The sequence below is a fragment of the Sylvia atricapilla genome, chromosome W (assembly GCF_009819655.1).
Source record: "Sylvia atricapilla isolate bSylAtr1 chromosome W, bSylAtr1.pri, whole genome shotgun sequence".
NCBI lineage: Eukaryota > Metazoa > Chordata > Aves > Passeriformes > Sylviidae > Sylvia > Sylvia atricapilla.
This window is the reverse complement of record NC_089173.1, coordinates 17,229,327-17,242,799: the sequence shown is the minus strand read 5'-3', so window position 1 is coordinate 17,242,799 and position 13,473 is coordinate 17,229,327. Positions and strand designations below refer to the sequence as shown.

Below are 13,473 nucleotides of genomic sequence, written 5' to 3'. Positions count from 1 at the left end.
CTTTTTTCCCAGTACCCTGACAGCTACCCCAGCCAGCCTCCAAAGCACCCCGAAAGCAGCCTATCTTTGCTACCCCAGCCGGTACTCAGACGCCCCTGGCCGTAGCCTCAGCCAGTGCTCTCTTTCTCTCTCCACACCCTGGTAGTTACCCCAGTCAGTGCTCACTCACAAGCCCCGAAAGTAGCCTGGGCAACCCGCCCTTAGGGTTCCAGCCGCTACCCCAGCCAGCGCTAGTCTCTTGTGACACCCCGGGCTATAACTTCAGCCAGTGTGGTGTGTGCCTCACACTGCTCAAACCCTTTTGCACGCTTGAAATTGGCCCAAGCCTTTTCTGCCACACACTTCTTTGACGTGCCACTCACTCTCTAAATTCCTCCGCACGTCCGGAGGGGGGCCCCTATGCCCCTGGAGATGCCTCAGTCACTCCCAATGCACTCGCTTCCTGCTTTTCCCGGCCGGCCCCCTCGCGGGGGTGTGGAAACGCGGTACTCAGCAGTCTAAAATCGCTTGGGGGGGGTCCGGGCTGCCGGCTCCCCTCTCATTCACTCCACACTCGCTCGTCTCCACTCCCGCCAGCGGTTGTCTTACCGATACTGCTCAGTGGTGTCCCATGAGGCTGGCGAGCATCGTCCTCTGGTCCGGGATGTCCAGCTGTCCAGGAGGTCCGAGGCCAGGCTGCGCCTTCCCATCCTGGTCCTCTTCTGGGCGTGGCTTAGATCTCGGCGAGCCCCCAAATTGTTAAAAATGGGCCAGGAGACCTGCTCCTTTGAAAGGCCTTTATTAGTCAGCTCTTTCAAGGGGGAACTCGAGGGGTCACCTGCACCGTCGCCGCTTCTATCGCCGTTCTCGCTCTTGTTGCCGTTCTCGCTCATATCACCGTTCTTGTTCGGGCCGCCGCTGAGGATGAGATGTCAGATGAATCTGCTGCTCTCGCTGCAGAGTCGGGAGTTCCTGCCTTGCGAGAATCCCCAGGAACTCAACTGGGCTCGTGTGGTCTAGGGGTGTCACTGTTTCCCAGTCTCTTTCTGGTCATGGTGAGGCCGCAGAAGCATAATTCAGTCCTTAGGTAGCTGAGGGTCTTCTTGTTGTTGTAGTGTCTCTCTTTTATCTGGATTTTGTGCTGGGTCGCAGCTTTTGGGTCCGTTTGCCGGCAACTGCACTTCGGTTTTGGAGCGGTGCACCATGGGAGTCTTTGGATTTTCCTATTAGGCGGGGCCAGCAGTTCGAGGAGCCGGCGGGAATGGCGACAGCCTAGCCCGACGGAAGGGGAAGGGAACCCGGGTTTTAGAGGGGGTATACAACTTGGAATAAGGTTTTGAGGGTACAAATTTTGGTACAAACAGCATAACTTTCTTAACAGACAGGGTACAACTGGTGTGATGAACATAATCTGTTTTTGTTCACTAGAGGTCAAAACAACTCAAATAACAGAAAGTTACTATGTTACTATCTAAGCCTATAGAAAAGCCATACACAAACATGCTCTTGCTCAATCTTTTTTCTGTACTTGCTTAATTAGTTTTAAGTTTCAGAAACCTGAGCACAGCTGCCATATAAGGGAAGAGGCAACCGGAGGATGACTGCCCGCCTTCATTGCTATGACCACCGGGAGGCAGAAAAAGACCCCCTAGCAACAGGTCAAAGTACCACAGGAAAGGACACGTCATCCAGAAAAGAAAAGATAAAAAGGTGGACTGGAATTTTGCACAGTGCGGCAGTAGGCAGAGTGGAGACTCTCCTGCCGTCCAGCGCTGTGTTTTGCCTTTGCCTTGCTTGCTGTAATCTAATAAATTCCAATTAGAACCTTTCCTTGACTCCCAGTCTATTACAACTGGCATAACATTTTAAACAGCATAACCTTCCTAACAAATGACAGACTGTGTCAAAAATAGGAATTTCTTACATTTTATTCATTTCAATCATATAAAACAATTCGGATATTTTGCTTATAACATTTGGAAGCCAGGCTTCTGCTCCCTCCCCACCTCGAAGATGTAGCACTGTCACCTAGGACTGATTCCCTGGCCGTCTCCAGTATTTTCTGTTTGACAAGAACTCAGTGTTTTTCCCCCCAGAATGCTGTTGACAGGATCTTGAGGCCTGCTCTGAAGCTGGCGTGAAGATAGTTTCTGCTCTGCTAGTTTGAAGATGGCTGTGTTTTTTCCAGTTAGACGTATTTTGTGTTTAAATGATGTCAGTAGCTATTAGCACTTTGCTCTTATTTTACTGAAAAGCGATATATTAGCTGGGAAAACAGCGCTGTGCCTGTAAGTATCAAGCACGTGGTTGTTGTGAAAGCCTAATAACGCTGCTGTTCTGCAAAGGGCAGCGGGTAGGCAGGAGATGATGCCGAAGATACTGGCACAGGCACCGCCCGTTCCGCGATGATGGAGCGGCGCTTCCGGCGAGCACAGAGGGAGGGACGGCCCGGCCGGAGCTGCGTGTGAGCAGCGCCGAGGCTGTGGGTGCCCGCCCGCCGGCCTCTGCCTGCCCGCCCGGCGCCCTCCGCCCGCAGGATGTTCAAGAAGTGAGTGTGGCCGAGCTGGGGGCGCGGGAGGCGCGGGGGAAAGAAAGGGGCCGGGTGGGCCCGGCGCCCCCTCAGCCTCGGGCTTGGCGCTGCGCTGGCGGGGGGCGGCCCGGCGGCCTTCTCGGGCAGCGCCACCCGCAGTCCTCGGCTTTGCTTTGGGCACTCGCTCGTTAAGTGGAGCTGAGTCACTACCTTGTCTCAACTTCAGGTGGTAGAAATCGCCGTTCGTATTTCTGTGGTGGAGGTGAAGGATCGCATCGGGACAGGGCTGTGGGTGTTTGTGTTACCAGCAAAGTACTCTTGGAGTTTAATAAAATAGCACTGTGTGCCAAGGTTTATCTGTGAGATTAAACATATGTTTTGTGTCTTTACAAAAAGTTTAGAGTTGAAGACAGGCTACTGAGGGGGGACCCCCTGCCCTTCCCCCAGCCCAGTGTTCCCAGGGGACAAATTTAAGCCTCATGAAATCCTGCATTTGAAAGTTGGATAGTCAGTCTGCTATTAGACTTTTCAAGTGAATTTATAAACGTTTCTGAAGACAGCTGCTGAAAAATGCATCTTTTGTGCAGCAAATTGTGCATTTCTAAAATACTCTCACTCACTTGACAGATTTGATGAAAAGGACAATGTATCAAACTGTATCCAGCTGAAGACTTCAGTTATTAAAGGTATCAAGAATCAACTGATAGACCAATTTCCTATTATTGAACCATGGCTAAACCAAATCATGCCAAAGAAAGATCCGGTCAAAATAGTAAGATGGTAAGTATCTTTTCTTAAACTTTGCTTTTAAGGTGCTAGAATTGCTTCCTTTGTATGTTTACTTTGTACAGTAGATAAACCTAGCACTTTTGAAAGGTGTCCATCATCTCTTAACAGCTAGTAGTCTGTGTTATGGCCAAACTAGAAAGTTGGCATGTGCTCATTGTGCTTTAAAGGCAGATGCTAGTAGGATGCTTGAGGAACTTAAAAATGCTGCCTAGTAGTTAATGTGCAGTGTATTCAGGGTCTCTCTAAGGATCAGCCTGTTGTTGAAGGGAAGCATTCAGCTTTATGGACATGGAAGCTCAAAATTGTTTGGATTCCTGTCAGTAACATTTTGTACTATTTTTGGGCTTCCATATATTATCTTGATTATTTTCCCTTTTTCTAAATAGAGGGTAGTACATTTTTGCTGAGTTCTCCTTATTCACTCCTTGTATTGATTTCAAAAAGTAATGCCAAAGAAATGCAGTTTGTGTATTTTGTCAGTAGGTTTCTTTTTCTCAAAGGGGGAAGAAGTGAACAGGAGACCACTGCTGAAGAACAAGTCATACAAAAGGATAATATTTTTAGTTTTAAATTTTGTTGCTAATTTACTGTTTTTATTCTCAGCTGTTAAGATAGACCAGACTTCACAAAGTAAAACACTGTATTTAAACTACAGAAGGGTTAAGTAGCTCTTGGATTTTTTTTTTTTAATCTTGCAGTCATGAACATATAGAAATCCTCACTGTGAATGGGGAGTTGCTGTTCTTCAGGCAAAGAGAAGGGATTTTTTACCCAACACTAAGGTTGCTTCACAAATGTAAGTTTCCTGAGGGTGATTGTGCTGGGAAGAGAAGGGTAACAGTGTGATTCCACAGGACATCTGTAGAACCAGATTAAAAAGAGCTTCCATTCCATATATTCCATGCATATGCATATTCCAGAATAGATCTTAAAGATACAGTATACTTTCTTAACTGGAATTTATTAATTTTCTATTTCACATGTCTATGTGAATTGCTTCTATGCTATATGTTAGGCAATCTGAACTTTGATAAGTAAGAATTAAATTGTGCAAAGCTCTAAAAAAATCTCGAGAGGCTCCCCTAGGACAGAGATATAAATTTTCTATTGTTGGTGCCTGTCTTTTTTCCTTCAAGTCTTGTTATACAAATATTTGTAAGTTCTTACTAGAAAAATATTCTGTCTTCCTGAACTTAATGATGTAATGTATATCTGTCTCCTGTAGGAACTTACGCTGCATGCTTTTTACTTTTCACAATTTACTCTTGCAGTTTTTTTCTTACTGTTCTACTTGATTGTGTTACCTTGTTTTGGATCCCAAAAAACGTTATTCAGTCAGATCTCAGTGTTGGCAATACTTCAAGAGGGTGCCTGCTCTTGCAGGATGGCTTGTAGAGCTGACAGCTTTCATGAATTTTGTCCATGTTTGCCTTTTTTTTTTTCTGTTAACATTAAACTGTTTTTCTTCCATGTTGGAGTAATTTGTAAGAGTACATGGAGTTTGCAGGATTTAAGACCCCTTGGTTTTAAGATCTCTTAGGATGGGCACTTGGATGGTTGTTTTCCCTAGGGGAAAATTGTTGCTCAGTCTATGGGTCTGTGAATGTGCAGGAGCCATAGCCTGAAGTGCTGGATTACATTTGGTCCTCAGATAAAAGATGTGGTCTGGGAGGACAGTACCTGTGTCCTTTTGGGTCAGTATTTGTGTCCTGGGATGGTGCTGCCCAGCAGGAGCTCTGGTAATTGTTTCTCAAACTTCCTACCCTTGCAGGACACTCTACATCTAATTGTCCCATTTAAACTGACTTGATAATGAGCTATTCATGTTGTCATGGTGCTGTATTAATTACAATGCTGTATCTTTCCCCTCCTAGACCCATTTATTCTCCCGCATCAGCAGGTTGATAAAGGTGCCATTAAATTTGTCCTGAGTGGAGCTAATATAATGTGCCCCGGCCTGACATCTCCTGGAGCAAAGCTTTACCCTGCTGCTGTTGACACTGTCGTTGTATCCTTCTTAACTATGAATTATTGCTCACTGTGAGATGAATTAAATTTCTGTTCTTGTGTTCTCAGTTGATCATTATTTGTATTACTTTGGATTTTAATTGGACTTCATGAAATAACTAGTAATCAGAAAGGAGCTGCAGAGGTTTAGATACTGCTTAGCAAGGTTAAAATTGTTCATATTTTTTTCACTTACTGTATGTTCCAAACCACATAGCTATTCCTGCTGTACCATTGGGTGGGCTGCTGTTCCATTAATCTCATTGGTAAGTGGAGCTCCTTAGTGATTTTATGCAGAACAGTAAAAGTAGGTAAGGTGCAGTGTAATTTGTCCCCTGCCTCCTTAGTCAATCTTGTATTCCCTTCACAAGTATTCTCTCCTGTTCCTAGGGAATTAGGAAAAATGTTTAGGGTCAGCTTTACTGCAGTCAGGACTTGCTCTATGTGTCTGATGAATTTAGCATATGTAAAATGAGGAAAGTGTGCTAATTCACTCATTATATTACTGAGAAAAGAACCCTGAACAAACACAGCATTTATAACACCAAGGGGTGCTGCTTTTGTTGTTAGTTAGATGCTATAGGAAAAGATCAGCAGTTAGCATCACGTGTTGCTAAGCTCTGAAAAAGACACATGATTTCAGTACTTGTGGTTTTTAAATTGGTATCTCAGTTCTTCTGTGCCTTAGAATCTAAAATGGCTCCACAAACATGTGCTGTTTTGTTCCAGAAAGGCAGAGACTGTCATCTCTGTGTTGGGCACAAAGGAAGAAATATAGCACTGGGAGATTTTTTCTGTAATTGCTGTTCCAAGTTCATAAATACATGCTTTGTTCTACACACCGATTCAGTTGTTAAATTCAGTACATTGTTTTGCTTATCTTTAAGAGCTGGAGCTCTAGAATTACTAAAAGGTTAAAAGTTCAACACTGGCTTTTGAAAGTGTTTTTGGAAGAAATTTCTTCATATTGCTTTTACTTTTCTGAAATAGTTTAAAAGGAAATCTGTTTTCCTTAGCAATAATTTGTAGGCAATAATGGCAGAAGGAAAACAACATGCATTATGTGTGGGAGTAATGAAGATGTCAGCTGAGGACATGTAAGTGTTTTGTAACATGCAAGCTGAAATATAACCTGTCCCATGTTATTATTCTTATGTCAGTTTGGAGTATAAGCACCACTGTCAAGGTTACTGCATTGCTGTTGCAGCATGTGTTGTTCAAGTACAGAGTTTGTAAGATTTCATTTTGTTGACAGGTATTCAGGGAAAGAAAAGGAGGCAGGGAATGTCTTCTCTCCTTATTTGGAATCAAAATAGTTCTTTTCATGTGAATATGGATTTTAAGACACAAAACATTAGTACTACTACTAAATACATTAGTATTTCTAGTGCTCTGATCATACTTTCTCAAAGATCTTGTTGAACAAAAACATGCTTTTATCAAGTATTTACTACCTGGGCTAGGCAAGAGATGTAATTTGGATTTGAGAGGATTGAAAACATTGAAGAAAGTTTTGTCTGCAGGGACAGCAGAGACTCAAGTCCTACTGGAGCTTGATTCCCTGTCTAGGCTTGTTTTTCTCTATGGCCTGCTCTTTTTCTTTAGGGTGTACCCACATGCACCATTCCTGCTTGCTGTGCTCACTAACTTAGCTGACCGTCTTGTGAAATTTAGAGGTCTGCTCAGGGGATAAACTGAAAACCATTTGAGAAGGAAAAGAGTGATAGAAAATGGAAATGGATGTTAGTTGTTCTTGGCTTTCAGATAGTGCTAAATTATAAGTGGCTAAATCACTTTGTCATTTTAAGTTGTATTAACGTCTTGCAGGATGTGAGGTGCACCCAGCAGGTTTGGGCTGTATTGGTTTCCAGACCCATCTGTCACTTGTGGCAGTGAGGAAGCTTTTTTGGTGAAAACAAGTCACTCTTTTTTGTGTGGTTAATTTTCAGAAGAAGCCTGTCCTAAGCCGTAATAGTAGCACAAGGCAGAGGGTTAGGAATGTCTTAGAGGACAGGGATAGAATGGGACTGCAGAACCCTGGATTTTCCCTGCTGTAGCTATTGAGGAATTATATACTTCAGGATTCTTTGTGGTGCTTCAAAAGACTCCAAGAGTAAGTGGAAAGAAAAGCTACTTGTGTCCCAGTCCTGAGTGCAGTGATACACTGTGATCATTGCAAACCAAGGCCCTTTGTATACCTAACTTCAAATCCACCAGCCTTGCAGCTGAATATCCTGTTCCCGTGAGAAGCAACATGAACTGGAGAGGAAAATGAAATGATACTCCTCTCTGCAGCCTGTTAGCTGCTTTTTTTGTGTGACATTGTTCCACAATTTTCTGGTTTATGCAGTGAGATTTCAATCTCTTGGTGTGATTGCTGCCTATAATGTGTTAATATTGTGTTAGCAGCATTTTCCTTCCTGATTACTTTTGGACAGGTTAAGTAATAGAACACTTGGTCTATATAGAGTAAATTATATTCTCCAGGAGAATGAAACTTGTTCTCACTCCCAGAAAGAGATGTGTCTTGTTTATTGTGGCAAAACTAGTTCATTTTTTTTTACTGGAAAAATAAACACATTCAATGCAGACACAAACCAGCAATTTTTAAAAGATTACATGACTCAAAAGATATAATACTATAGAGGATAGCATGTCTGTAACAAACTGCAAGTCCTTGGCACATAAATTTAGCATTTTTAATTCTTTATTAAGTGGGTAGATGCCCTGCAGCTAAAGTGAGGCAGCTTGCCTGCATTTGATTGTGTCAGTGGCAGACTTGGAAACAGAACTTGTTAGATTCCACATTCCAGTTGTCTTGTACCACATTCTTTGCTGGGAGGGGAAGGCTCACAACTGCTGTGCTACTTTGATAGAGAAATGCTAAAATTAAGAAAAGTAGCAGAAGTGTTGTCTGAAGAACTGTGTCCCACAAAGAAGTGGTAAAAATACTGTGGGAAGCTGTTGAAAAAATGTGGAAGGCAATTATTGTCCTCTTATTAGTCAGCAATGTGGGCACTTGTAATAACAAATATTGTTTCTCGTCCACCTGCTGTGGAAGATAATGACTTTGTGGTTGATAGCTTTCTCCTTCCAGTTGATAAATGTTGCAGTTTTTGCTTGAAATAATATATTTTGTAGTGCTCTCCTATTTAATCTAGCTAATACTTCTGTATGTTTTTCTTTCTACAGTGAGAAGGTCAACAAAGGGATTGGTATTGAAAATATCCACTATTTAAATGATGGCCTTTGGCATATGAAGACATACAAGTGAAACAACAGGAACTGGTACTCCAAAGGAATGCACTTAGAATAAATGTGGACTGCTTTGTAATTCCTTGTTTTTAATGTGACTGAATGTACAAATTATTTTGTTCTGTGGCTATGCTAAATAAATCAATTGAATGCAAAAGTACTGTTAGGCTACAATAGTTTTCTAGATTTCTTTTTATTACAGTTATTTTGTTTTGGCTTAAACCTGAGTGTTCACTGACTGAAGATATTTGATGAAAGATTTTACATGGACTGAGTAAACTGTTTCAAATAAAAAGGAGGAAAAAGCCAAGAAATGTTTACATTTTTGTGCTCTTCTAAAAGAGTAATATAAAGTGTGTGTGAAATATAAATATGGTTTATAAAACCTCTGAAGCATTTCAGATTTTTGCTTCTGATTGAGATCTTGTTAGTCTACCTAGTTTCTTGAATGTGGAGAAATCTGGTTTTCTTATTGTAATAAGTCAGCCAAGACTCCATTGCCTTCATGCAGGAAAAGCCAATTCTTTATTATCACAACTCATTTTATAGAGTTTTTACAGACCTCATGTGCAACTTTAATTGGTTAATAGCTTTCTTGCCAGTTACTCTATTGGTTAGTAAAAGGTATTCTACTTGTCCATCAAATCTTTCTACTCTTGGATTGTTTACATATTTTCTTTACTGATTCTCATGGGACAAATCCCTTGTTATTGCAGGTGCATTTGTTTTTCAACCCAGGAATAGGTTGTTATGCTAATGAGTTTTCATGCCAAGATTGTTTTCGCATTGGAACTTGCAAATTACTTAAAAGAAGTGACAGGCTACTTTGGCAATTTAGCAGAGCAGGCCTGATTTTATGAGGCCTTTCTTTTATAGTTCTTTTACTTGTCACGACATCTCCTCCATTTGTATTAATTTAAAAAGCTCATATGTTCTGATGTTAAAATGTAGGAATGCATTTCCACACCCAAACAGATGTTTCCATATAGGGAAGGTTTAAGATTCACCCCAAAACCTTTTAAGAGAAGAACACTAGAAGTTTCTTTGCTATCCTGACAGTAATTGGCTCAGTGCCAAGACATAAACACTGATAGGTCTGCTTACCAGTTCTTCAGAAAAGTAGCTATTCTCTATTGGGCTGTTTGCCAAAAAACCCCACCTAAATCGTCCAATATTTAAGGGAGAGCACGAGGCTTCTCAGTGCATTCTCGAGGTGTTGTAGCAAGTGTATGGGACCTGTCCCTATACTATGCTCAGCTTTGTTCTTTGTTTTTGTACTATTTTCTTTTTTACTAAAACCTTTTTGCTTTTTCAAGACATACTCGACCATGCTGTCTCGCTAAATTCTTTAAGCCATTTTCTGTAAGGTGCTGGACACCCTCAGAGGTACTGAACCCTCGCAGAGCTAATTCTACCTGGCTCTTTGAGAAATTCAATACGTGGTGCCTGGAACTTGGACTCCTTATATTAAGAAGACCAGTTTGGGGATCTGTAAGCTTGCCCTCAGCTTATGTAGGCAAAATTTTTCCCTTTGAAATGAATGGGCAAGGAGACCTGCTCCTTTTTCATGCCTTTATTGAGGTCAGCTCCTGGTGGGGGCCCCGAGGGTTCGTGCACACTGCCAGTGCTCACACGGCAGAGCTGGGGCTTCCATCCTCGTGAGAATCTCTAAGAAAACACTGGCTTGTAAAAAGTTTAGAGTAGTCATGCGGAGAGTGTGCTGTTCTACTCACGGTGACAATACACAGAGCCCCAGCAGGTAGGCCGATGTTTTTCCCCGCTCACTGACGTAGTTTGGAGTCCTGTCCAGGCAATGGCTCGCTGGCTCTAGGGATTTTTAGGTGTCAATTCCACTTCTGCTGGGTGCTAAGGCCCATGGGAGTTCTCCTCATTTGCATGCTGTGTGGTGTCATCGGTTCCCATGCAGGGAGCAGCAGAGGCAATACCTGACGGGAAGGATACAGTTACAAAAAAGGGGTACAGGTATGAAGTGAGTGGCATTTAACAGAGAAGGCATTTAGAGAAGGCATTTGCAGTTACAATAACAACAGGTACAAGATAAATGGCATTTAACAGAGAAGGCACTTCACAGTAACAACACTCAACTGAGTTAGCATCTTTTGTAAAATGATCAGGGATTTGAATTTTATTCCTTACAATATCCCCCCTCTATCTTTTTGATTGGGCCTTCTGGCCCGCATCAATTTGTGGTTTCTGGCCCTTGGGAATATAATTATCTTAACTTTAGGTATTGGTTATATATCTTTTGGGCACTTTTGTGTTCTTGATTTTGAGTTTCTACTGTCATTATTTTGGTTTGCTTTTAATCAGTTCCCCCTGGGATTTGGAGACTTGCTCGGACTGTGGATGTTACTGTTCGTATTAGGCATGGGAGTAGACATGGTAGGAACAAAAAACTTATGAATGCACTTGCTATGATAAACAATGCTTTCTTCCACCACCCTCTTTAAACGACCAAAAATCATTCTACCAATCAGAATTTACTAGAGGAGTCCAATCTTGGGTACTTACATATGTATTTTTACGTATTTCTTTAGACATGTTTTTGATTACTTCACTCTTGTCGTCGATCTCCAGGCAGCACTCCAAAGAATTGAACTTGCCACAGATTCCCCCTTTGTCCAGTAATAAATAATCCACTGCAAGTCAGATTTGGTAGAATACAACTCTAGTCTGGGCTAACTGATTGCTTATATGGTCTAAAGCAAGGGCTGTTTTGTTGGAAACAATCTCAAGTACTGCTTGGAGTCGAATGATTCTGTTTAACCTGTAAATTGGGGTACAATATCCTCAAGATCCATCTTGGGCCCAGGTGGCTGGCCCATGAGTTCTGACTATTTCTTTTGGGGTCCAGATTCTTCCCTTCCTACTCTGGGTACTCCCCATGTCAATTATATGCCGTTTCTTTCAGTTGGTTTTCTTAGGTCATCATAGAGAGGGACTCCTAGATTTGATCCCGACTCCTTTGGGAGGAGGAAGAAAGCGGGTGTAATAATCCTTACAGTGCAACTCCCTTCCCAGTCTCCTGGGAGATGGGTGTATGCTGTATTCCCACAGATCCAAAATAGCTACTCAGAGGCTTTCCAGAAAATCATCTTATACTTTTGTAGGATATTTCCAATATTTAGATATTTCTCTCACTCTCCAAAAAGGGTTTATTACTTTTCCAGCACATTCATATAGTCCATATCCTTCGTGGTAAATACACTGTCTTTCCTTTTTCCCAATGGACCAATACCGATTTCGTTCTCGAGGAACCCAATAACTATCAAAATCTTTTATTATTAGATACCTTTTGCAAGTCATTGTTCCCACTTGGGTAGTATACTTTTTCCCTGTTCTTTTGATACATTCTTCACTGATTACTTGTGATTTCAAATTTCACTGTTTTTTTTTTCCTCTGCCCTATAACTTGGGGTTTTTGTTACACTAATTTCCATCTTAAAATTTCTGATGGTCCCAAACAGTTTCCTTCCCACAGCCAAATTTCTGACATTTGGGTGTTCCCACAAACCCAGCAGTTTGTAAGGTTTAGTTCTTTACTAATCTTTTCCATCACATCTATGAACAGATTCTTTCTTAGAGGTTCATTTAGGTCTCCTTTTTTCACCATTAATGTTTTTTCCTTCACTATGTCATCCAATCCCTCCTGCGCGAAGCAGAACCACTCTTCTCCTATAGGGCACTCTCCAAGCAGGTGTCGCCTAAACAAGGCTGTATTTTTCGTAATCTGTTGACAGAGCAACGCAGGTCAAGCCAATGTGGTTAGCCTAGCGTTCTCTGTTTATTCTCTCTGAAATGGTGGGTTTTATACTCTTCAGCATAGTTTACAATGACAGGTCATAGAAAGAATGCAAACAAACATTGTTTAGCTTATTCTTAAGGTGGCTAAAATGCTCACACTACAAAACTATATCTATCAACACCTAGAAACTCACTGTCCCATGTGTACACCTTAACAGATTTCTAGCTGCGCCATGGCACAGGCCCCACAGGTCTGCAGATTGAGGCCCAGGCTGGGTAGCTCACCCTCACTCCAAATATAAATCGTGTCCTCACTCTCTAAGAAATTCTGCATCAGTAATCCAATATCTTTTCCCATCCTCTTGGCAGGTGTCTAGTTGGGAACCATCAAAACAAGTGGATTTAATGTTTGTATGGACTCTAATCAGAGACCCAAGATTTTCCCCATCATAGAGGGTGATAGCACTTTGTGCATTCATTTCCTGTTCCCTCTATGATGTTGTCCATGAGTAGGACTAACATTAGTCCTCCCAAGAGTCCAGTATGAGCCATTTCTGGTATGATGGGCTTCATGGCTCACCTGCTTTTTGGCCTCACCTGGTCTTGCCTTTAGGGTCTGGGGATTTCCCTGGGAAGGATGGTAGAGCCCTTTCTTTGTCCCCACTTCTTATTAATTTAATAACCCTTGGGGAATGCTCCGTAGGAGATGCTGGTCCTTTATTTTAACCCCTTGTGGCAACAACTAGTATTTTAGCCACAAAAGACAACAATCAGTAATAACCACTAACAACAACAGTAATAACAACTAATAACAGTAAGATATAGGAGTTTTTCAGTCTATGATGTTTTTCTACTAGTCTTCGGCTGTTTCTTAAAAGTCACTTTGAGGTCTGTGGGGCTTTGGATCGCAACCCACTCAGAAGAGTTGGTGGGTGATACTGCTGGGTCCAGTTTATCGTGTGAGAAGTGTGAGAAGACGTTGATAGTCTTCCTGGATCTCGTCTTTGGGGTGCTGATTTGGTCATCCTCCAGGATCCCCTATCAAGATTGGCATCAGATGTCAAGCAGCTGTGAAGTGGAGGCCCATCCTTGATGAATGGGCCATCTCCAGTCTGGCTCTGTCATTTCTGTTGCAAATATTGTGGTTT

At 42.1% G+C, this 13,473-nt stretch overlaps 1 protein-coding gene and 1 long non-coding RNA gene across 2 annotated transcripts in view; one reads left to right on the top strand and one right to left on the bottom strand.

Annotated features, from left to right (window-relative positions):
- Positions 1 to 13,473, bottom strand: part of LOC136373320 (uncharacterized) — a 447,213-nt gene that overhangs the window by 187,863 nt on the left and 245,877 nt on the right. The window lies entirely within an intron of this gene.
- On the top strand, positions 2,411 to 8,720 carry LOC136373316 (malignant T-cell-amplified sequence 1-like). Its single transcript, XM_066338214.1, has 6 exons — positions 2,411 to 2,527; positions 3,137 to 3,289; positions 3,997 to 4,094; positions 5,173 to 5,306; positions 6,335 to 6,402; positions 8,498 to 8,720. Exons 1-6 carry the CDS (start codon positions 2,517 to 2,519, stop codon positions 8,577 to 8,579), a joined length of 546 nt encoding a protein of 181 aa, XP_066194311.1. The 5' UTR covers positions 2,411 to 2,516; the 3' UTR covers positions 8,580 to 8,720.

Coding starts and splice junctions, on each gene's coding strand:
- LOC136373316 (XM_066338214.1), top strand. Junction 4,095..5,172: donor ACTAAGGTTGCTTCACAAAT/GTAAGTTTCCTG, acceptor TTCCCCTCCTAG/ACCCATTTATTCTCCCGCAT. Junction 6,403..8,497: donor AAGATGTCAGCTGAGGACAT/GTAAGTGTTTTG, acceptor TTCTTTCTACAG/TGAGAAGGTCAACAAAGGGA.